Source organism: Maniola hyperantus, chromosome 26 (genome assembly GCF_902806685.2).
Source record: "Maniola hyperantus chromosome 26, iAphHyp1.2, whole genome shotgun sequence".
Lineage (NCBI taxonomy): Eukaryota > Metazoa > Arthropoda > Insecta > Lepidoptera > Nymphalidae > Maniola > Maniola hyperantus.
In genome coordinates this window covers 5,667,629-5,693,221 of record NC_048561.1, presented here as the reverse complement: position 1 = coordinate 5,693,221, position 25,593 = coordinate 5,667,629, and the positions used below count along the sequence as shown (strand labels likewise).

The 25,593-nt window shown below is 37.8% G+C and overlaps 1 protein-coding gene and 1 long non-coding RNA gene across 2 annotated transcripts; one reads left to right on the top strand and one right to left on the bottom strand.

The window, feature by feature from the left end:
• Nucleotides 1-1,428: 1,428 nt before the first annotated feature.
• On the bottom strand, nucleotides 1,429-25,272 carry LOC117994290 (zinc finger protein 493-like). The gene is made up of 11 exons (XM_069507385.1): nucleotides 25,162-25,272; nucleotides 17,395-17,773; nucleotides 16,183-16,294; nucleotides 15,688-15,798; nucleotides 14,993-15,229; nucleotides 13,298-14,301; nucleotides 9,017-9,187; nucleotides 8,199-8,325; nucleotides 7,374-7,487; nucleotides 5,677-5,871; nucleotides 1,429-3,412 (listed from the first exon to the last, which is right to left on the bottom strand). The coding sequence occupies exons 2-11, from the start codon at nucleotides 17,551-17,553 to the stop codon at nucleotides 2,262-2,264; spliced, it is 3,381 nt and encodes a 1,126-aa protein (XP_069363486.1). The 5' UTR covers nucleotides 17,554-17,773; nucleotides 25,162-25,272; the 3' UTR covers nucleotides 1,429-2,261.
• On the top strand, nucleotides 9,519-11,787 carry LOC138404259 (uncharacterized). The gene is made up of 2 exons (XR_011238263.1): nucleotides 9,519-10,701; nucleotides 11,656-11,787. It is a non-coding gene; the product is annotated as an uncharacterized lncRNA (long non-coding RNA).
• Nucleotides 25,273-25,593: the final 321 nt, after the last annotated feature.

Genomic DNA, 25,593 nt, shown 5'->3' with positions numbered 1-25,593 from the left:
TGATTGGTCAACTATACACATCTCCGCTTCAGTGGACAGGCACCCTTAGGGGTTGAATTTTCAAAAATATTTTCTTAGCAAAGGCCTACGTCATAATAGCTAGCCCGATCCGTCCAGTAGTTTGAGCTGTTCGTTGACAGATCAGTTAGTCACCTTTCCCTTTTATATATTTAGATTTACTTATACACTGAAGCTGTGATAGCTTCGTTATATAGTGATAGTGTGATAGGTTAGGACGTCCGCCTCCTAGTGGAAGGTCAGGGTTCGATCCCGGGCACGCACTCCAACCTTTCGGAGTTATATGCGTTTTAAGTAATTAGTATCACTTGCTTTAACAGTGAAGGAAAACATCGTGAGGAAATCTGCATGCCTGAGAGTGTTTGATGCCCTCCAGCACGATGGACCGACGATATAAAGAGGCTGGCTGGATGAGGAAGGCTAAGGACCGGGTGTGGTGGCGCTCTTTAGGGAACGCCTATGTCAAACAATGGACGTCCACAGGCTGATGATGATGATGATGATGATGAGGGTTCTCCATAATGTTCTCAAATGTGTGTGAAGTCTGCCAATCCGCACTTAAAGAGCGTGGTAGACTATGGGCAAAAACCCTTCTCACTCTGAGAGGAGACCCGTTCTCTGTAGTGAGCCGGCGATGGGTTGATCATGATGATGATGACTTATACATTTTTTTTTTAAACCACATAAACCTGCTCAAATGAATATTATGGCTAAAAGTCAAAAGTCAAATGATTCAAAATAGGTAATAAATTACTCTTTTGGATTCCGTTGTTGGATTTGTAAGATACAGTGGTGATAATTATTACGTAAACTTAAAACTAAAGCTACGAGGGATCCAAACGCGCCCAGGTCTAATTCCGTTGTACACAATCTCTAAACTAAACTAAAATGACAGGTCTAAATCTATTGCGATCCCTTTCATAATGTTGCTTGTGGAAAAGGATGGCACTAGATTTAGACCTGTCAATTTAGTTTAGTTTACAGAATGTGTACAAGAGAATCGGCGCCTGTGATTGTTTTTTTTTTATTCAGATACAAGTTAGCCCTTGACTGCAATCTCACCTGGTGGTAAGTGATGATGCAGTCTAAGATGATAACGGGCTAACCTGGAAGGGATATGGCAGTTTTTATTAAACCCATACCCCTTTGGTTTCTACACGGCATCGTACCGGAACGCTAAAACGCTTGGCAGCACGGCTTTGCCGGTAGGGTGGTAACTAGCCACGGCCGAAGCCTCCCACTAGACCAGACCAGAAATTTAGAAATTATAAAATTCCAAACCCCTGCCAGGAATCGAACCCAGGACCTCCCACTATTAAGACCACAGCGCTCACCACTGCGCCAGGGAGGTCGTCAAATTATAAAATAATATTTGCATATATATTATGCAATTGTAAAATAAAATAACAATAAATCTTAAAACAAAATTTATTTCGGTATACTTGGACTTGGACTACTAGCGCGCGAGATTCCCAAAATTGATGACCAGACCCATTTTTGTATTGATTACAGAAGCACCTCACGCATTTTCCTTATACTTATTCCGCATATGTCCTCGCCAACTACACTTTTGCACGAACCGCTTACCGCAGACTTCGCATTTGTACCTTCTATCGTCGGCATGTATACGCAAATGCTCCAGATTACAGAAAACTCCGTTAGCGCGAGTACTGTCGGCGGTACATTTGTTCGGGATAACGTCATGAAATGTTATCGATTGAATAGCGCCATCTAGTTGCAACTGTGGCAACCGCCACACATGTAACCCAGGTCTGGTCCATTGAGTCCAAACTTGGACTACTAGTGCGCGAGATCCATTGGCAGAACCATTTTCGTATTGATTACGGAAGCACCTCACGCATTTCCCTTATGTTTATTCTGCATATGTCCTCGCCAACTGCACTTCTGCACGAACCGCTTACCGCAGACTTCGCATTTATACCTTCTATCGTTGGCATGTATACGCAAATGTTCCGCCAAAGTCGACCGTCGTCCATAGCGCTTCTTGCATGTGTACGGGAGCTGTGTGCAAGTTCGACCCTACTAAAGGGAGATCTCCCACCGAGCGGTTGGTTGTGCTCTTGAAACTTTTTAATATAGTCCAGATTGCAGAAAACTCTATTAGCGCGAGTACTGTCGGCGGTACATTTGTTCGGGATAACGTCATGAAATGTTATCGATTGAATAGCGCCATCTAGTTGCAACTGTGGCAACCGCCACACATGTAACCCAGGTCTGGTCCATTACTCTTGGACTTGGACTACTAGTGCGCGAGATCCATTGGCAGAACCATTTTCGTATTGATTACGGAAGCACTTATGCTTATTCCGCATATGTCCTCGCCAACTGCACTTTTGCACGAAGCGCTTACCGCAGACTTCGCATTTATACCTTCTATCGTTGGCGTGTATACGCAAATGTTCCGCTAAAGTCGACCGTCGTCCATAGCGCTTCTTGCACACATCGCACTGAAAACTTTTCTCACCCGTATGTCTTACCATATGCGTGTTTAAAGTGTTTCGGGTGAAAAATCTCGCATCGCACTCCGTACATTTGTACGGCCGCATCTTTAAATGAAACCCTACTGTATGCCTTTGCAAAGCGTGGCGGCTGTAGTACACCTTCTCACAAGAATTGCATTGATACATCCGTCTATCAATCCCGTGGATTTCACTTTCGTGTTTGTCCTTCTGTGTCACATCAAGGAATTTCTCTTCACAATACAAGCATTTATTGCGTTTCTTTTTATTCAAATGCACGTATTTTTCGTGCTGTATCAAACGCGTGCGTATCGTGAACGTTTCATCACAATATTTGCAAGGAAACTCACCCGTTTCGTGAATATACCCGTGTGCCTGCAAAGATCTCTTATTTATGAAACCTCGTCCGCATATCTTACACTCATAATTTTTGTAATGATTCAAGTTAATATGGTCGTTTAAAAGCTTGAAGCTCTGAAAGTCCAAGTTGCAAACGACGCATTTTTGAGTTTTTCCGTCGAATTTGAACGGCACAAGATGGTCTTTTGAGTCCGTGTGGATTTCTACCTCGTGTTTTAACCGTAAGTGATCGAACGCGCTTTCCAATGTCGGTAGACTGTCGCCACATATTTCGCAAGTCAAATCCGTGATGTCGAGTTTAACACTTTTGTCGGAGATAACTTTAATTTTTATCGCCGTTTCTTGGTTCCTCAAATGATTTTCGATGGTATGTATTTTCAGGGTGTCTGCGTCGTGTTGAAAGTGACAAAAGTAACAGATGTGTCCATTGCGGACATCCCTAAAGGGGGTGGCGTTGGTGAACAGGATGAGACTGTCCAGGTTGTCTTGTCGCTTCTTTAAGCCCAGCTTGTCCCTCCTATGCGGCAGCTTTCCGCCGAGTTCTGCCGGCATTTCTGAAAAAAATTTAAACAATACAATTTGATTTATTTTTGCCACGTTTGCCCCTGTGTCTTCGTTTATAACTTCTTAACTGATATTTTTGGCTATTACTTGATACATAGAAAAAAAATTTACTTTATATTTTAACTACCTTATGCTCGCGACTTTGTCAGCGTGAACTACACAAATTTCATACCCCTATATCACCCCTTTAGGAGATGAATTTTCAAAAATTCTTTCCTAGCGAACGCGCTAAGAAAGGATTTTTTAAAATTCAACCCCTACGGGAATGAAATTGGGGTTTGAATTTTGTGTAGTCCACGCGGACGAAGTCGCGAGCAAAAGCTAGTTTTGTCTATTTTTACATTCTTGGAACAATAGATCAGCTGCCAAACTATTTTTAAGTATCTAACTAAACTATTTGTAAGTACTATCTAAAATACTTATAGAAAATGAAATAACTTTAAAAATATAATACAAAGAATAAACAAAACAGGTACTCACCATCTATTGTCCCAAGTAACTTATGGCACTTGACATTTTATATTAACAACCCCTAAGCTGGGGGTTAAATCCTAATATTTTTAATATTACAAATGTGAAAGTATGGATGTTTCGCTGTTTGTTACTCAATCACGCAAAAACGGCTGAACGGATTTAGATGAAATTTGGAATGGAGATCGATTATACTCTGGACTAACACATAGGCTACTTTTTATCCCGGAAAATCAAATAGTTTTGCGGGATTTTGAAAAATGTAAATCCACGCGGACGAAGTCGCGGGCATCGGCTAGTATTTTAATATGCAGCATGGCCTACCTATGGCCTAGTAGTCCGCCATTTTTTTTTATTTCAAAAACTAGCTGATGCCTGGCTCCCAAATTTCATTACTCTAGGTCAACGGGAAGTACCCTATAGGTTTTCTTAACAGACACGACAGACACAACGAAGTGATCCTCAACGAAGTGAGGGTTCTTTTTTTCCTTTTGATGTAAGGAACCTTAAAAACACTGTTATTTTATAGCTTTTTTCACTTCTGTCTGCAGTACCCGCTGTCTGGCAATTTTTTTATTTTTTTTAGATGGATAACGTTATTTTTTTCCGTGGAGAGTAGTACGGAAAACATAGTTTCGTTTGTGATTGGTTGGCCACTCAAAATGGTTAACGCCCACTAACTTTTTTGTCTTTGTCATTTGTATGGGATAGCGTAGCAGAAAGAGACCTATGTTAACTTCTCTCCGTGGATAGAGTATACGTACCTACGTATAAATGAGGGTACTTGGTAAAAAACAGTAAAAGTGCAGCAAAATATAACGTAGCGTCACATCAAAATTATTATTATTTTTAATAGACTGATGCGTCTATATCAGAAGTGCTTCGAGTTTTCCAAATGTTTGTCCAATCTATTCTTGAACTGGTTAACAGAACTTGACATAACCACATCCTTAGGCAATTTATTCCATATGTAATAAATTGTTGTTCCATATGTAACTCTGTTGGTCAGAAAGTGTTTTAATCGATTTGACGATATCGTAAAAATATTTGCTAAGATGCTAAGATATCAAAAAAAAGAAAATATACATTATATTTCTACAATAATAATATCTTGTCTTCACATCAATCGATTTAAATTATATTTTAGTAAAGGAAATATTTTATTAAATTTCGTTAGTCGCACGTGGAAATTGGTACGATACGATAGACACTTTATTATATACCTTATGTTATATCTAACGCTATGGTCTTACATAAAAAAAGGAAAAGTAAAAGTGAATAGTGAAAGTGAACTCATTAGCAACCGCAGCACTGATGGTCTTCCTCGACACGTGGTATACGATAGACGCTTTGGTCTTCGATATCTTGCCTATTTCACTTCTAACGTTATGGTTTACACACTAAAAGTGAAAAGTGAAACTGAACTCACCTGCAACCGCAACATGGCCGTCCTCGGCACATGGTATAGTTAGACATTTTGCCGCTCTTTACGGCGTTTACACCTAAAGCTCTTATTCACTAAAAGTGAAAGTTAACTCACTTGCAACCGCAGCGCTGATGGTCTTCCTCGGCATGTAGTATACGATAGACGCTTTGGTAAGCGATATCTTATTCACTAAAAGTGAAAAATAAAACTTATTTAAAGTGAAAGTGAACTCACTTGCATCCGCAACACTGATGGTCTTCCACAACACGTGATGTTTTGTTTTGCAACATCCTCACTTCTATACCTAACGCTACACTAAAAGTGAAAAGTAAAGGTGAAAAGTGAAAGTGAACTCACTTGCGACCGCAGCGCTGATGGTCTTCCTCGGCACGTGGTACACGATAGATGCTTTGGTCTGCGACATCTTCCCGCTCATGACAGCTTCCATACACTTCTTCAAGTCGTCCTCAGTGTACCGTTTGCCGCGCTTGGAGGGCGACGCTTCTTCTTTGACGGACGTTTCCAACTTGCTTTCTTGCTCTATTTTGATTTCTAGAATATAAAGTTAGAGTTAAATATTGTTATCTAAATGTATAAAAGGAAAAGGTGAATGACTGACTGACTGATCTATCAACGCACAGCTCAAACTACTGGACGGATTAGGCTGTTTGGCATGCAGATAGCTATTATGACGTAGACATCCGCTAAGAAAGGATTTTTGAAATTCAACCCCTAAGGGGGTAAAATAGGGGTTCAAAATTTGTATAGTACACGCGGACGAGGTCGCGAGCATAAGCTAGTTGATGTGTTTTAAATACAGATTTCAGTACAGGACGGTTAGCTCATAGTACTCATAGCGCGATGGGCCTGAAATCCGACACGACCGGAGAGAAATCAGAACCGACGGCTTTACGTGCTCTCCGAGGCACGGGGATGGAACACCGCCAACTTTCTAACTCTGGGCTAGCTACTGAGAATTTTTTTAAAAAACCGGCCAAGTGCGAGTCAGACTGCGAGACTGGCGCACCGAGGGTTTCGTATTTAGGTAATTTTTTCTTAATTTTTCACGATAAATCAATAACTATTATGCATAAAAATAAATAAAAATCTGTTTTAGAATGTACAGGTGAAGCCCTTTCATATGACACCCCACTTTGTATAGTTATCTTACTTTGATAATACTAATTATTTGTTCACAAACACATTTTTTTTGTGTGATGTAACCACAAATTCACGGTTTTCAGGTTTATTCTCTTTTATTACTTGTACTATAAGACTTACCTACCTGCCAAATATCATGATTCTAGGTCAACGGGAAGTATCCTATAGGTTTTCATGACAGACACGACAGACAGACAGACAGACCCTAAAAATCTATAACCTAACTATTTTTGGGTCGAACCGGGAATCGAACCTAGGACCTCATCATCTGCAGTCACTAAACATATACAGGATGTAACCAGAATGCTAACAAAAACTTAGCGTTATTGTTATACTATCTAAACACAATCCAATACCAATAACAAATTGCCTTAGACTTGTAGATTTAGTATTTTTCAAACCCGCAATGTATAGTGTGCAAAACTCAGGTCAATGCCCCACCTACGACGCGGCATTGACTCCGAGTGGTCTACTTACGCAACGTTCGTTGACCTCTAGCATCAGTCAGATGTTTTATTTGCAATATATCGTAAACATTTACAAAATTATAATGAACTAGCTGATGCTCGCGACTTCGTCCGCGTGGATTTACATTTTTCAAAATCCTGCGGGAACTCTTTGATCTTCTGGGATAAAAAGTAGCCTATGTCCTTCCCCGGGATGCAAGCTATCACTGTACCAAATTTCATCAAAATCGGTCGAACGGATGGACTGTGAAAAGCTAGCAGACAGACAGACAGACAGACACACTTTCGCATTTATAGTATTAGTATGGATTTTCTTATATTTTTCTTGCGTTTTTGTTTGTGATATCATATCAGTAATCATCAGTAGTATCACCTGTCTTCATTTTTGCTAGCGTTCTGGTTACACCCTGTAGTGTAAACACTCACCCATAAGATTCTTATCCTTGTCATCATCGTCTTCATCCATGTACTCAATGCTGAGGTACTCCGTCTCCAACTCTACGTCTGACTCTTCCTCTTGTTTCACACTGAGTTTGGACTCTGAAACAGTTGATGTTTCAATACAGACATCATCATCTATATTCTATATATATAAAATGAAAAGGTGACTGACTGACTGACTGATTTATCAACGCACAGCTCAAACTACATACTGGACGGATTGGGCTGAAATTTGGCATGCAGATAGCTATTATGATGTAGGCATCCTCTAAGAAAGGATTTTATATACTCGTATATAGATTAGTATAGACCATTGGCCAACATCTTATCCACTAGGACAGCATTACCCCCGCAATACACCGTCAAGTAATTAGATCGATTATGTGTGGCATGGTGCATTTTGGCGTGGCAAGACCTAAATCATATGCAGAAATTGAAGCTTGTTTAAAACTACCTACCTACATTTGAATTTGTATTTATTTCGATTTAGACTCATTACAAGCGCTTACGAAAGTCACATCGGCATAGAACAATACAATATAAAACAATTGTACAAAATAGGGCATATAGGTAATCTAGATAATACTTGTTAAAGATGGCATAAAAATTATTACATTAATTATGTTCATAATAATTGCACATACCTACCTAGAGTATTAGACTAAGTATTAACGACAGAGGCATGTGCAGTGCTCAGACAAGCCGCCAAGCGCTTACGAGCATGAAGAAACCAAATTTTTTTTCTTTTTGTGTGGAAAAAAAATAAAAAAGAATAAAAATTAGTAAGAAGTAGTATTAATAAATAGTTACCATTTTTGGCTTGTTGGTTGAGCAACTGGTTAGAGTACAGTATCTCTCGCTTGAAGCTGACTGCGTCGCGGAGTCGGCCGATGCAGCCATCGCAAATGTGCTCAGTCTTGCCAAACAGGGGCTCCCACTGGAACAAGCAGGTAGTTACGTAAGAAAGAAGAAAGTGAACTCACTTGAAGGGTCATTACTAGAGGCTTAATAGGTACCTTGGAACATGTGTGTGAGTCGATTATGATTGACACTTTCTGACCAACAGAGTTATTCACATTCTTCTAAATATATAAAAGGAAAAGGTGACTGACTGACTGACGGATCTATCAATGCACAGCTCAAACTACTGGACGGATCGGGCTGAAATTTGGCATGCAGATAGCTATTATGATGTTGACACCAGCTAAGAAAGGATTTTTGAAAATTCAACCCCTAAGGGGGTGAAATAGGAGTTTAAAATTTGTATAGTCCACGCGAACGAAGTCGCGAGCATAAGCTAGTATGGAATAAATTGCCTAAGGATGTGGTTATGTCAAGTTCTGTTAATCAGTTCAAGAATAGATTGGACAAACATTTGGAAAACTCGAAGCACTTCTCATATAGACGCATCCAATACGGTAACCGAACCAGAAACCGATAGACGTCAGGGTCTTAAGTAGCTAGAACTGCGACCTCGCACGGGAAAGCGCAGTGGTAGATGACCCCCACCACTAGGTAGACAGACACAGCGCAAGACCACGGTGTGTTGAAGTACCTACAAGAGATCTATCTCCAGACGTGGACGTGTATCGATCGACATTGATGATGATGTAGATAACAATACTTACTGGCAACGCAAAGCAATCGTTCACCATTTCACCGTAAACCTCTCGCTCTTCCCCGTTGTAGTACTCCGTCCATAACTCCTTGAGGCCGATCTCCTTTAAACAGCATCGGCACTGCTGACTTTGGCCAGACTTTTTAATTTTAATCTTGCCCATATTGATTGTTTTGAACTTCTATATTATAATCACAATATAATCACCAACATCACACCCATGACCACTTCAAAAAAAAACAAATAACAAAGCGCAGTCGCGTAAATCGTAATATTAGTGATCACCACGAATCTATGATCACTTAGTGAGTACATACTCTTTGGCTTAGTTTTCTCTTTTTTCGCTTTAAGGCTCAAAAGGGGCTAGAACCCAAGGCCGTACAACTAGTTAAAAAAAATTAGCTTTTGCTTTTTCTGGAAGTGTTATTGGTCTGTGGTCTCTGGATAAAACCACAGACCCTAATCCATAGATTATCTACTATATACTAGAGCCCTAATCCAGGCCCTGTCAACTGAGGGCCATAAAAGATGCATCAGTCCATTTCTTTCGCACTTTCTATTCCTCTTTCGAAATCCACAGGACTATCTCGCTCCACTCACACAGTATTAAAGATACATGTACATACAACACACTATGATATTTTTTGCTCAAATCTTATTGGTCGGTGATTAGATCCAATCGGCTTTCATTACATAGAATTTCGAAATAAAAACATGTCGGTTTTGAGAGATTTTATAACCTAACCTAAAAAACTCAATTTTTCTCCTTAATCCATTGCGAGAGTTTAAACCTTGAAGTGTGCTGCAGTTTTAACAGGATATTCGTTTTATATTTCTATTTTCAGTTTTTTATGTTTTTGTTTTAATTGAGAGATATAGTGGATGTGCTCTTTAAACTTGCCTGCCTAATTTAGGCTTAGTAATAATTGTTAGTGTTTCTAAATACCTAGTATCCTTTTTATCTGATATGAGGCAGTGTAGTGTACCTAAGTGTAAAAGCACCCTACATTTACACGCCGTACTTTTTACCGACACAACTAGATGGAAAGCATGGTTGATTAACTGTACGTATTTGCGTAAGTACTCCCTTAGGCAATTAAAAAATGTCAGGATTTGCGAATCCCATTTCTTACCTCGGTATATCGTAAATAATAGATTGACAAAAGATTCAATTCCCACGCTGAATTTGCATATTACACAGTCTTCTAAAAACCCTGGTATAGTACATTTTAAAATTGACAAATTTCTAGAGATATCCCCTTTACAGACTGGTAAACCCCTCGATGTTAACATAGTCGATATCCCATCGACTTCACAAACAGACAAACAAAGTAGGAATGAGCAAGCTTCTGTTATTTCAAGTCCTATAGATTTAGTAAATCCCTTGCCAAATATCCCGATTCCTGACAAACAGAAGTCACCAGATTTAATTCAGCACTCTATTTTAGAGCCAACAACTTCTATTACTCATTACTCTCAACCACTGAATCATAAATATATCATATATATGATGTCCCACATTTACTCAAATGTTTCCACAATAATTTTCAGAAGAAGGACTTGCTCATCGGGAGTCAGCGTGCTCAGTGGGACTACATCGAGAAGCTGTTTGCTGTTGATGGTGTGGCAGGTGTTGGATGGTCTACCAAATTAACAGACAAGCATGTGAAACCAAATTGATATGACAAGTTGAAGGCAAGTAACTGAACATTTGTTTTGTAACAATAGCTTTGTGATAATGTCCTTGCCATGGAAAAAATCCAATAAAACTATGGTGCGCAGACCTTAGTTATTGGTACTAAAACTTCTTGTTTTCGTGGTGTCTATGTTATCACGTTTTTGAAAGCACTGTCTCTGAAACTATGGGTTGTAGACCTTGTTGTTGGTCAATTTTAAGTTTCAGCGTACCAAAATCTCATCACGTGATCACATAGACACCATAAAAACAAGAAGTACCAATAACCAGGGTCGGCGCCCAATAGTGACGAAGATAATTATGAGCATACTAGGTGATGCCAGCGACTGCGTGGATTTTCATTTTTCAAAATCCCGCGGGAACTCTTTGATTTTCCGGGATAAAAAGCAGCCTATATGTTAATTCAGGGTATAATCTATCTCCATTCCAAATCCGTTCAGCTGTTTTTGTGTGATTGAGTAACAAACATCCAAACATCCACACTTTCACATCCATACTAATATTATAAATGTGAAAGTGTGTCTGTCTGTCTGTCTGCTAGCTTTTCACGGCTCAACCGTTCAACCGATTTCACGAAATTTGGTACAGAGATAGCTTGCATCCCGGGGAAGGACATAGGCTACTTTTTATCCCGGAAAATTGAAGAGTTTCCACAGGATTCTTAAACACCTAAATCCACGCGTACGAAGTCGCGGGCATCGGCTAGTTTATAATATTAACATTAGGATTAGGATAATTAGAAAAAAAAAAAAAAAAAAAAAATAGGTTTAGGATAGTATAATTATGAGCATAAAAGATAATTTTTTGAATAAAAATTTGAATCCTAATGAATTTCCAAACTACTCATTTAAATTCTTTAATTATATTTTAAACCCAATCTTTAAATCTAAATTGCATTATCAAATTTAGTTTATTAACATAATTATCTATAAAAAAGTAACCATGCATTACAGGTGAAACTTGCTGCGCAAGTCTTCAGCAGAGATGTGGCCCACAGCTTAAGAATACAGATGAACACTTATCGTCAATTACAACTGGAACATGGTTATTGTCTATTCTAAATAAAGTTTTTATATTTTGATAAATTTGATTGATTTTTTTTTGAAAAACTAAATTTCTTAATAAATTATTAGTAGGATTACCGATAAATACTGAAAATCGGTAATTAATAGCAAAACCGTTAAAATCTGTAAAAAGGACATCACTAAAAAGTTACGGTTTTCCTGCTGTCACGCCATCCCTAATTTACGACAATCCGGGCATATAATTGCTATATATTATATAAAGTTAGAAAGAGATGGTCCTGTGGATTCTCATAGTAAAAACCAATAAAATGTGAGACAGACGATCACTACAACAATGACAATTTGTTATATAAATTCCTTGCCTCCCACTTCCCCTTACTACTGAAACAAACATCGTCTATGGAGTTGGTGGTCTGTATCCTATATGTTATTGGTCTGTGCCCTAATCGTAATGTGATACTCAGACAAAGGATCAAGGTGGCCCGTTTTTTTTAATCAGCAGTGGATGTTTCCAATTTCCATCACCGGTTTCCATGGTGGTCCCATAAAAATTTCTTGATCCGGCTCCTCAATCCTGATGCTGCAGGGTTACTGCCCGTCTAAGTTATCAAGATTTAGGAAGTGTTCATAGTGAATTAATGTTACTTACCAAGCAACGACTTCATGCTTGGACTCGACTCCTCAACCCTGATGATGTAGGGTACCTACAGCACTCCTAAACTGTAGTGATTCAGAAACTGCGGATGATGCAATAGTATTTTTGGTGACAAGCATAGACTACACCATTGAATTTCGGATCCCAACTCCTCAATCCTGATGCTGTAAGGTACTGAAATCCTAAGCCGTGGGGATTCGAGAGTTTCTGATGGTGAATTGATATTTTAGGTATCATCATCATCAACCCATCGCCGGCTTACTACAGAGAACGGTTCTCCTCCCAGCGTGAGAAGGGTTTTTGGCCATAGTCTACAACGCTGGCCATGTGCAGATTGGTAGCCTTCACACACCATTTGAGAACTTGAAATAATAATATACCATCAGCTCGAAACTTAAGTGCTGACGTCACTAAAATGGCGGCCACGCAGTGACGCGCATTAGCAATCTGCAGGACTTATACGGGAGGGATCACAGATAAACTAAGATTTTCAGGCTGCGCAGGGCAAAAAGGAATGTGAACAAATAATAACGCTAATTTTATAATAACTTGTCTATTCAATTTTTTATTTTTTTTTATTAATACAAAAAAAATTAATTAGCTCAACCTACATAACATTTTTCCTAGTATTTATCTGTAACCTAATATTTAAAAACAATTAATAAATTTACAAGCCTAAAGTCCATGTGGAAGAATGATAGTATTATAGTTCTTGCATTTCACGAAGGCTACTGACTCATGCTTGCGTTACGTAAGGAACACTAAATGTGTGCGTTTGACAGCGCTTGCTCGCGACTGATTGGTTCGACATACACACACACTTACGCAATGACCATGTAAACGACGTCACCACAAGTAAAGTTCATTGCAAGTGAATTGCAAGAACTGTAACAGCAAGTATATCAATTATTTTTATTCGCCAATAATAGTCATTTCTTCCTCGTGCTCAAGTTGGACGTGTCTCCTCAAATCGTTAGCCCTCTTGAAACTCTCTCCACACAGACACACATAATTCCTGACCCCCGTGTGCACCACTAGATGGTTCACCAGTTCATGTCGCATCAGGAACGCTTTAGAGCAGTGTGGGCATTTGTGGTTCTTTACGCCGCTGTGTCGTTTCCGCACATGTGCCACATAGTAGGACTTCCACGTGAACACTCTCCCGCACACTTCACAAGTGATGGTCTTCACTTTATCCTTGTGGGCCTCCGTCACATGCTTGTGTCGGTTGAACTGGTCCACGAACTTCTCGTCGCAATACAGACACTTACACTTTCTCTCCTGTCGGTGTACCAACGCACAATGCTTGGCCAAGTACCGCTCCAACTTGAACTCCTTGTCGCATAACTTACACGGGAAGCTCCCAACTTTGTGCACTGTCAAATGTTTATCTAAACGGTTCGCTGCTAGAAACGTATCTCCGCATTCGTAGCATATATAGTTACTGTAGTGCTCGTTCATATGGGCATCCAGATGTCCAAAGTTGTGAAAGCTGTCATGGCATAGGACACAGTTCAAATCAGAGGTCAAAGCGTACGGTATAATTTTTGTGTACGCCTCATCGAAGCCGATGTGGTGTGTTTCAGCGAAATGCACAAACATGTCATTCCAGTCCGGTAAAGGGGTACGGCATTGTATACAGTGCAAGTCTTTAACATCCAGTTTGATGACTTCGTTCATCCATTGCGGTCTCATGAGCAGTTCGATGCTGTAGATTTTGTTGTTGCGATGTTTAGTATGTGTGTGTGAGCGCAACTCGTCCGGGTCCTCGAAGAATCGGCCGTTCGTTGGACAATAGAAGCAGTAGTATCTGTTCATCGCTCTCGTCCTGAACGGTATAGCGTTGGTGTACTTCAGGATGGTTTGGATGTCTTCTATTAGTTTGTAGTGCTTGTCATTGTTCGACCCTTTGGGTTCATCTGCAAAACAACACGAGTGAGATAATGCAATCTAACATGGAATACTAAGTAGTTTTTAAGTAATTAAAATATCACTTGCTTTAACGGTGAAGGAAAACATCGTGACGAAACCTGCATGATTGAGAGTTCTCCATAATGTTCTTGAAGGTGTGTGAAGTCTACCAACCCGCACATGGTCAGCGTGGTAGACTATGGCCAAAACCCATCTCACTCTGAGAGGAGACCCGTGCTCTGTAGTGAGCCGGCGATGAGTTGATCATGATGATGATGACGACTCACCTTCCTTAGTGTCCATTGACTCATTGACTTTAGCCTGCAAAGTGCCCTTGGGTATACCATACAACCGCATGGCATTTATACACTGCACGTTCCCGCATACAACGCTCTGTATAGGTAGCTCATTGTCTATGGCTATGACTCACCTTCCTTAGTCTCCACTGACTCATTGACTTTAGTCTGCAAAGTGCCATTTGAACTGTATAAAACGGTCTGTACTAACTCATAAAGGTCACGCTCATTGTGTACTGCTATCACTCACCTTCCTTAGTGTCTATTGACTCATTGACTTTAGCTTGTAAAGTGCCCTTGGGTATACCACACGACCGCGCGGCTTCAATACACTGCATGTTCCAGTATATAAGGCTCTCTACTAACTCATAAAGGTCGCTCATTGTGTATGGCTATGACTCACCTTCCTTAGTGTCCATTGACTCATTGACTTTAGCTTGCAAAGTGCCCTTGGGTATACCGTACGACCGCGCAGCTTCAGTACATTCCATGTCCCCGGATAGAACGCTCTGCACGGCCTCATAAAGGACGTTTTTTGTGTATTGCTTGTATGTCTTGTTTCTGCGGTGCCGTGGAAGTTTTGGAGGGTACTTCGGCTTGCGTCGCTTCGGCGTCGATACTTGCGAACTAGAGGGTATGTCTGAAAAGAGAGAGAGGTGTTGTTATTCTAAATGCGCTATGTTTATGATATTTTTTTAAAAATAAATATGTCTAAAATGAACGTTATTTTATTGTTTAGGTTTTGAGTGTACCATTTTTTATTTACAATTATTGAAATTATTAGAATGTGCGAGAGAGAAGGAAACTTAGCAAACTGTTCATGAAACATCAGTTCCCTTATTATCAATGCGAAAGTGTGTATGTTTGTTGGTTTGTTGGTTTATCTTTCAATCACGTCGCAAAGGTGCAACGGATTGACGTGATTTTTTGCATGGGTATAGTTTAAGACCTGGAGAGCGACATAGGCTACTTTTTATCCCAGGAAATCAAGAAGTTCCGGCGGGATTTTCAAAAACCTAAATCCACGCAGACGAAGTCGCGGGCATCAGCTAGTAAGAAAAAAAAAAAAAAAATAGATAAATCAAAACAAATCCATACTAATCTCAAGTTCATATTCTGGTTCATCCTCTAGATACTCCACTTCTTCATAATTACCCTCTTGAGAAGCAGAGTCTTCACCATCCTCCACTTTAATATTTATATATAAATCTGCAACAACAATACTAATTAATGTCCACTTCTTTTATTTCTCTATGTGATCAAATCAGAAATGAGGAGATCCGTAGGAGAACTAGAGTAACTGACATAACTCAACGGGTTGCGAAGCTGAAGTGGCAATGGGCAGGGCACATAGTTTGTAAAACCGATAGATGTTGCCCAAGGTGCTAGAATGGCAACCTCGCACCGGAAGACGCAGTGTTGGAAGACCCCCCCACTAGGTGGACGGACGACATCAGACGAGTCGCTTGGAGCCGCTGGATTCAGGCAGCGCAAGACCATGGCGTGTGGAGGTCCCTAATCAAACTATGCCAAGAGTCCATTGAGACTACTGGCATAGTCTTGTACCCTGGAGCTTAAGGTTATCCTACGTACCATCTTGTAGTATATCCTGGGTGATTAAGATCTCCTGCTTAAAGGCCATTGCGTCTCCCAACCGCGACACACAAATGTTACAGATCCACTCTGCTGTATTAGAAGGTTCCCACTGAAATTAAATATATCATCATCATCATATAAGTTCATAAGGATATAGAATTGTTGGAAAGGGTGCAGAGGCGAGCCACTTAGTTGCCTAGGGAACTGAAAGATCTCCCCTATGAACAAACACTTGGACTCAGAACCTTCAAAAGCAGGCGAAAAAGAGGAGATCTAATTGAAACTTACAAAATACTAAATAATTATTATAATGTCCCAGATTTTGAGAGCATGTATTCGAGAAGGAGCAATCCTAGATGGGACATGAAATGATATGAAGCTACAATAACAATTGCCATCGTCAAAACACTTTCTGACCAACAGAGTTGTTCACATATGGAATAAATTGCCTAAGGATGTGGTTATGTCAAGTTCTGTTAACCAGTTCAACAATAGATTGGACAAACATTTGGAAGACTCAAAGCACTTCTGATATAGACGCATCAGCGAAAGCTGCTTAGTCTATTAAAAATAATCATCTAAGGTAGTATTGTATGTATTAGTAGTGTTGTAGGTAGTGTGCTCTTAAAAAAAGCATATTATACAGTGCAAGACTATGTAAATGATAAGAAAGCTTGGATTTGACTCGCTCCAGCAATGCACGGGGCTGCAATTGCTTGTACAGTATGGTATAAAAATATTGTAAATTGATCACTTGAAAAGAGCAACCGCCGAGTTTCTTGCTGGTTCTTTGCGGTAGGAACGGCATTCCGAACCAGTGGTAAATTAAACTAGTTGACGATTCAAAAGCACTTGTAAAAGTTTACTTGAATAAAAATCTATTCTATTCTAAGGCTGTGGTTATGTCAAGTTCTGTTAACCTTCAAGAATAGATTAGACTAACATTTGGAAAACTCGAAGCACTTCTGATATAGACGCATCAGCAAAAGATAGAAAACATATATGGTCCCAGGGGCTAGGATCCTCAGAATTTATTATAAGACTTAGGGTTCCCACGTTTCTGATAATAAAATTTTACGGAAGAATTAAGATAGGTTATTTTATATGGTTATTAACTAAATTATCATATCAAAAAATTCTTAGCATTTCTCAACCTTAACTTGGTTTTCTGAAGGGGTTTTTAACAGTAAATCACTGAAACTAACGTACCGAAATGCCGAAACACTCATTCAACATTTGGCCGTAGTTCACATTTTTCCCTTCAAATTTGTGCTGCTTCCAAATATTCTGTAATTCAGTCTCACCTAAACAGCATTTACATTTACCATTGCAAATAATTTCATTTTTAACTGCTAAATATTCATCCATTACCTACTATTCCTTGATTTTATATTTACAAGTGGAAGTATATCAACTTTCCTCTTTGAACTTTCACAGCTGTCTCAACTCAAATAATATATACAATCCTAATCAGTTAATCGAGTTAATCACTACCTCGGTGCTGTCTTTCAAGTGTTTTTTTTAAATTTATAAGTCACACGAAGTCAAGATGAGAGAAAAGCTGGAGGCATAGATTATCTACTATATACTAGAAATAGATGTGCGACTCTAGATTTCTTTTTCAAAGTTACGCGTGTACTCACATCAAGAGGGCACTAAAAGCGCGCTAGGCGTGCGAGAGCGCGAAAATTTAAATGCTATTTAAATGTACTTTACTAGAATATTTTATATTTTTGGAACACGTTTTAAATAAACATTAATAATTCCATTAACGTTTGTTTAAAACATGTTTAAAAATATATATTACAAGACTATGACTCTTTGAGCTACTTAATTATAACTATATTATAGAAAGAAAAAGGTTTTAAGGTTTTGTAAATATTTATTATCATAAATTCGTAACTAGGTAGATACATAAAATACAATAGAATAGAAAACAATACGAAGTGTATGTAAACACTATAAAATACATACCCAAATTCAAGACCCGCAAGATTGTGAAATAATTACTATTCAAATTTAACATTTTCGGTTATTTACTTTTAATAATTTTCAAATTATTACCACAATTGGTGTATTTGTGTAGTCAGAAAACAATAAAATAATTGTTATATGAGCCAAAGATAATTAACATAAAGCTAGCTTTAAGTTTTATTGTAATATTAAAAATAAAAAAAATTAACATAAATTATATTAAATAAAATTCCCTGTAAATAAACTGTAAAATAATAAACATAAATTATACTAAATCAAGTAATCAATAAAACCAATCTACTAGATTGATTTTATTGATGGGAATTTATGTTTACTAGCTTATGCCCGCGATTTCGTTCGCGTGGACTACACAAATTTTGAACCCCTGTTTCACACACTTAGAGTTGATCTTTAACAATGAGATTTTAACATATGAGCTTAATAAAATATGTCATACTGCAAATTGCAAAAATATTAACTACAAAACTTTATAGACACTTCAAAACTGACAGAGTTTCATACAAACTTCAAACCCCTATTTTATCCCTTCAGGGGTTGAATTTTGAAAAATCCTTTCTTAGCGGACGCCTACGTTATAATAGCTATCTGCATGCCGAATTTCAGCGTGATCCGTCCAGTAGTTTGAGCTGTGCGTTGATAGATCAGTCAGTCAGTCAGTCAGTCAGTCACCTTTTCCTTTTATATATAGATTATATTATATTTGACTAGTGCCACAAAGGCAGTAATATTAAAAACATAATTACACAAATTAATCACACAGGATTGGCAAGAGTCTGTGATCAATCTACAATTAACAATTTAATCCCCCATATTTGTTAAAAGGAATACAAAACAATTTACTAAAGAAAACAATTTAGTAAAGACTGCCAAACGGATATAGCTTCTGTTAGATATTGATGCAGAAGATGACTTACGAATGTGCAATAGTTGACAGAAGCTTGAATGATTCCCCTTATCTAAATATATAAAAGGAAAGGGTGACTGACTGACTGACTGACCTATCAACGCACAGCTCAAATTACTGGACGGATCGGGCTGAAATTTGGCATGCAGATAGCTATTTTGAAGTAGGCATCCGCTAAGAAAGGGTTTTTGAAAATTCAACCCCTAAGGGGGTGAAATAGGGGGTTGAAACTTGTGAAGTCCACGCGGACAAAGTCGCGAGCATAAGCTAGTTTTATCAAACGAAGTCTGTAATTCAACTACTGATTTCATTAGATTGCATAAAATAGATTATTTACCTTTATGTGTTTGATAATATCTCAACGCCTGAATTTTTATGCTATCATTTTCAGTATCTGAATTTTTACCTTTTAAAATTTTATTTACATTATTGCACCAGCTGTGAATAATCAATTTGATCACAAAATTTATTATATAATTTTTCAAATTGACTTTGTGTGTATCACATGTTAAAAAATCAAAACTTGTACTCTGATCAACTAATAATTTTATCATTTGACTTTTGCCACTTTTCCCAGGATCATTTTTTAACATGCTTTTTACTATTTTTATTATATTTCTCACACAATTTGAAAAGTTACGCGAGGGTCGGTAAAGAGATCTCCTTGTGATATCGATAGAATGTATGTATTCATCTGCTTGAGGTGGGGTGGTGTCACACAATTCATTATTGCATTTTATACAAGATTTACACACATTCCTTTTTAGCTTTTTTATGACAAACCCTGTCACATACTTTTTAGTTTCAGAGATTATTAATTTGTCTCCAATTTCTGAACTACTATCTGCCAAATTTTCTATACTTAGATCTGTATCCATTGGCTCATTGCTCATCGGGGGCTCTTTGATGTCATTTTCTATCAAAAGACAATCTAAATTTTGTAACATTTTGTTAGGATCTTCCTCACAGTTAGCCCCTAATGAGTGACTTGAATTTAAATTATTTACAAGTAATGTTTTGTAAATACTTTCAAACTGCTGGCAGGTAGGGTTTGTGTTTCTAGCCCCGTGGCTCCTCACAGAGGAGAAAAAGTTTTCCACAGGATCTTGGTTAAAACAGCGCGTTAACAAACTAGTTACATTATGTTTTTCATTTAGATATAGCCACAATTCTTTCATAACTTTAATATTGTGGATCCAATTTTTAATTGATGGAACCTGTTCATAACGAATACTTACTGTTCCATCTTTTTTTTTTGTTTCCATCTTAAATCGCATTGATTTTAATATTGGCACACTTTCATCCCATAATTTAAAATGGTCAGAGTTCATTTTCAAACAATTTTTATATATTTTATGGGTCTTTTTATAAGACCCTCCATTAAAGGAGTCAAAAAGACGATCAAATAATAGCAGCAAGTCGGCTGTGTCAGCACACTCTTGTGGTAGTAAATTATTTTCTGAAAAAGAAAAAAGATTAAAAATTAAATACTTAAATAAATACTTAAATATATTTTTTTATACATAAATGTCAGGCCACATTTACATGGATTTGTAGCTGATGCTCGCGACTTCACCCGCGTGGATTTAGGTTTCTTAAAATCTATGAACTCTATGATTTTCAGAGAAAAAAGTAGTGTCCTTCCCTAAGAAGTTATTTGTATACCAAACGTCAAAATTGGGTGGGCTGTGGGTCGATTTCATAAAACCGGCATCAATCATTATTACAATCTCAGTTGTTGTGATTGGCTGAATTTGTGCGATTCTTGTTGCAACAATGCATTGTAGCCAATAGTGAGCTGGCGTCAACCATTTATAATATTAGTATGGAGTTGTGGATGTTTTAAAGTTGCACTATCATCACATTACAGATGTAAAATAGCGCCATATATGTTGCTAATAAATAATTATTGAGAATAAGATTAGTCCTTGCTAGTCAAGTAGTACCAAAGTCTGATGAATTAATTCTAAAGTGAAGAAGGTCTTCAAATATCAGGTCTTTAAAAGTTTCAGAACATTAACAGTACTTACTTGCACAAAATCGTAGCGCTCCTGATACACGCTGACTAAAAACTTGTGCAGCATGTTTTACTTTCATCTTCGGAATTTTCTCTATGAGTACATGAGCTTCTGTTAACTTGTTGCACATTCGTAAGTCATCTTCTCCTGCATCAATATCTAACAGAAGCTTTAAATGTATCCATTTAGCAGTCTTTACTTCGTCCTCCTGTGTGAATCTTAATTCTTTTGTCAGTAAATTGTTTCGTATTCCTTTTAACAAATGTGGGGGATCAAATAAGGGGAATATATTATTATTTTCTACAGCAAAACTACTATCCCTAGGCTCGTTGCCTAATCTAAGACAATCTACTTTAGTCTCTTTTATCAGCTCATTTATAACTTTGTTGTTAATTGTAGATTGATCACAGACAGTTGAGACGACAGCCAATCCTGTTTGATTAATTTGTGTAATTATGTTTTTAATACACCTTTTTAATATTACTGCCTTTGTGGCACTTTTGCAAAACAAATAGCAAATTGGCTGTTTGAACTTAGCTTTTAGCCCCTTTATCATGAATACCAAAACATGGTCAGCAATATTCTCTGTAATTTCATTTCCCCCAAAATCTTCAAATCCGATTACTTGATCGAATGCTGTATTGAAATGTAGGGATGGAGACAAAGACATTTCATCAAAGATTAATACACATAATCGTTGCTCCATCCCCAATTTGTCTGCCGCATTTTTCAAAAGTTTAATTATCGCAGGGTTTAAGCCACATCCATTAATCCATTGGACATCCAGTAATGTTCGTTTTGATGGCAAAGTTAACATTTTTCTCAAAAAGTTATAGCCTTTTGGACTTTTCTTATATATCGAGAGTGACATTAATTTTTCTGCATGATTAAATCTTCTTCCACGGCTTTTTTTGTTATGCTGTGTTAATTGCATTTTTACAAGTGTTTGAGCAGGCATAGGTAAGTATTTTAGAACCTTGTTAAATAATTTTGTTTTTGACATTTTTTTTGCTATCTTTACTTGGTTTCTTTGTTCGAATAATTTATTTTTCAAATTAACTATTTTCCTTAACAATTTCTGAACTTTGAGATTCACATGTCTTTGACCAGCTTTTCCTGAAAAAAAAAAGGTGTTTTTATTAAGTATACATTAACTATTAGACAATTTTCAATACTCTATTCTTGTTAAAATCTTGTTAAACAGTAAAGATTTTTTATCTCTTATTTAATTAAATTAAATTAAATTTATTGGATATTATTACATATTAAATTACATATAAGGAACACAAAAAATACTTATAATACAGATAAAAACAAGTAATAACAATTAAGTAGACCTAGGTCTAGTGGGGTGCCAGCCAGGTAACCTCCCAGTGTGTATGTGTGTATGTGTATTATTTGTTGTTTATGGCCACAACTTACTAGTAATTATTTTTTTCTGAATCTGAGTTTGAGAATATCCTGCTTGGATGTTGTGAACCACAGATGGGGTACTTTGAGCGACCGATTGATTATGTGTAGAACTTTCTGGTTGATTTATTGTATTAGCATCTAGACTTGAATCAATGGCACCTGAAATATGCAAAATAGAGTTTTAGAAGAAGTGTTTATGTTATAATTATTAGTTATACATAGTTAGTTTCTGTCTGCAACTTCATTAGGAGATTTCAGTTTTGAAGATTCCATAGAAACATTTGTACTTATTACATTTGATACCAAGTGGGGTATCCCGTAGCGCTGCCAAGTCGATTTTTTTGATATTAACAATAAACCTCTACAGTTTTGCGGCTTGTTAAGAAAAGTGATCTGTTTTACTCTTGTGTATTACAGAACCCTATGTGCTGTGTCCAACTCGCACTTGGCCAGTTATTTTCTACATAGCAGTTCTTGATTTATCGTGCAAAACGTCGAAAAATACGACTGAAGTATGGGACCCTCTGTGCACAAGTCTGACCCACACTTGGCCAGTGTTTTCAAGCTTCTACAATCTGTGCTTTGACCTATTATTGACATGTCAATCAATGTAATTTCTCAAAATCCTCTCTACTGTAATAACTAATAAATAAAACTCACCAAGGTTAAGAGAAGGAAATGCTGTCTTTGCTAGTCTTTTACTGTGATGGTATAAAAAACGATCTTCAAAGTGGTGATTGCAAATTCGATAATTCGTATATATTTCATCATCAGTCTTGCTTTCTAAATCTTGTCCTACTATCTCTTTCCATTGTTGAAATCGTTTCAAAGAGGAGTGGCCAGGTTTTGGAAAGTGATGCAAAACATCTGAAAAAGTAGTAACATAAAATATGCAATATATTATTGTATTATCTATACTTATTGTACTTATTTACTTAATCTCTATAATATATATATAAAAATGAATCACTGAATGTGTTGCTAAGCGCAAATTTCGAGAACAGCTGAACCGATTTCGCTAATTCTTTTTTTATAATATTCCTTGAAGTACGAGGATGGTTTTTATGGAATTGCCCGAAATCGACTAGGCGGTAAGACGTTCGCTGGGGCAGCTAGTAAAATATAAAAAAACCATAGTCATTAAAGTTCAAAATAATATCTAATGTTGTACCTACGTACCTACACTTAATTACAAAACAAAAAATGTACAGAATTAGTAGTCAATAATCCTTACCAATATTATAAATGCAAAAGTATGTCAGGCTGTCTGTCTGCTAGCTTTTCACAGTCAATTTGTGTAACCGTTTATGATAAAAGTTAGAAGGTACAGAGAAGCTTGCATCCAGGTAAGGACATAGGCTACTTTTGCCTCGGAAAATCAAACAGTTCCCATGGGATTCTTTAAAACGCTAAACCAACGTAGACAAAGTGGCGGGCATCATCTATTTGGTGAAGAGATAGCTTGCATCGGAGACGGTTGTAGGCTACTTTTATCACGGAAAATTGGACTTCTCACGGGATTTCTAAAATGGTTTTTTTGGATGATATCCACGTGGACGAAATCGCAGGAATTATTTAGTATCATGATAAAATACCTAATGTACTAATGGAGCATAGAGTTTGACTCGTTTAAGAGATTTGTGTTAGATTACAAGTGAGCTGATTTTAAACTTACCGAATTGCTCACATCCGAACACACATCGAGATCTCCGTGGCATTTTCCCTGCACAAATCTATCGACAGAAAATCTTTTCACAAAGCAAAAACAAGTCCGTAATCCGTAGCCGTGGTCAATCGTTCAGGCATGAATCGAGTCCGTAAATCAATCCTTAGGTAGTTATCGAGGTGGTTAAAGGAAACACAGAGTCCAGTAAACAAAGCAGGGTCAGATAAATTTATCAGAAATAGAAATATTTAGAACCGCACAAACAACAATACACGAAAACATGAAAAGTTTTGAACTTCAACGGTGACCAGGGTTGCCAGATATTTACCAATTGAATTCGCCCGTTTTTTTTTTTTTTTAATAGATATAGCGAGCAAGCGAGCAGGCGGGTCACCTGATGTTAAGTGATTACCGCCGCCCATGAACATTTGCAGCACCAGAGGAGCCGCCGATGCGTTGCCGGCCTTTAGGAATTTGTTTTAGGATTTTGCCTGCTGAGTAGCCTAAAATCGCCCGTTTCTATCTTCCAGGGGCCCTACCGCGGTTGTTTGACAGCTACAATGTTACGATCACAATCATCTCTGATTGGTTAATGCTCGCTCACTATTGGCTACAATGCATTGTTGCAACAAGGATTGCACAAATTCAGCCAATCAGAACAATTGAGATTGTAATAATGATTGATACCGGTTTTAGACAATCGCCCTACTGGTAGCCTAAATGGTTACTGGTAGCCAATCGGGATTTTTGGGCGCCGATTGGCCCGCCGAGGTAGCCTAAATGGCGGTAATTCGCCTAATCTGGCACCACTGACGGTGACTGTGGCTGTCCAAATGTTTGTAATTTAAAATTACAACAATGTGCCCGCCATCTATTTACGTCTTTTATTAACTGTTATCTATTTGTTTAGCCGTACTCGCGCTTAGATGGCACCACAAGCGAATTTCAATTTGCGATTTTTTAATGTTCTGGAGTTGCACCCCTATGGCTGGAGGATTATTCGGTGATTATTACGAAGTTATTTGGTTATTTTTATGATTTTTATTTCGAAACACAGATATATTTGAAAAAGATTTGAAACGAGAACTTCTACACAAGAGAACACAGACAACTGCTTAGTAGTTACTCAGAGCATGGACCTAGAATACAAACCAGAGTCATCCATAGATTGATGGATGGTTCATGGTTATTCCTCTGTGATGGTTTTGCATTTAAAGCTTGGCAGCACTGTAATAGTGTATACTACTCAACAACAGATGGCGTAGTGGTCAAACATTAGTTAATCGTCTGTGTTGGTTACCGTCAGGCGTAGTCTAAGGATTCTTGGTTGGTAGTTGATTTGTTTTTTAAATCATCACCGATATAGACAATGCACATATTTTAGTAGGTACACTAGATCAGTAGGTCGATTT

Excerpts from the sequence above, each read along its gene's own strand:
- LOC117994290 (XM_069507385.1), bottom strand. The coding sequence starts at position 17,553 with ATGGATGAATATTTAGCAGTTAAAAATGAAATTATTTGCAATGGTAAA. Across the intron at positions 15,799-16,182 it reads CCAGGATATACTACAAGATG|ATTTATATATAAATATTAAA; the intron begins GTACGTAGGATA and ends TTGTTGTTGCAG. Across the intron at positions 9,188-13,297 it reads AAATGACTATTATTGGCGAA|AAGTTCAAAACAATCAATAT; the intron begins TAAAAATAATTG and ends ATTATAATATAG.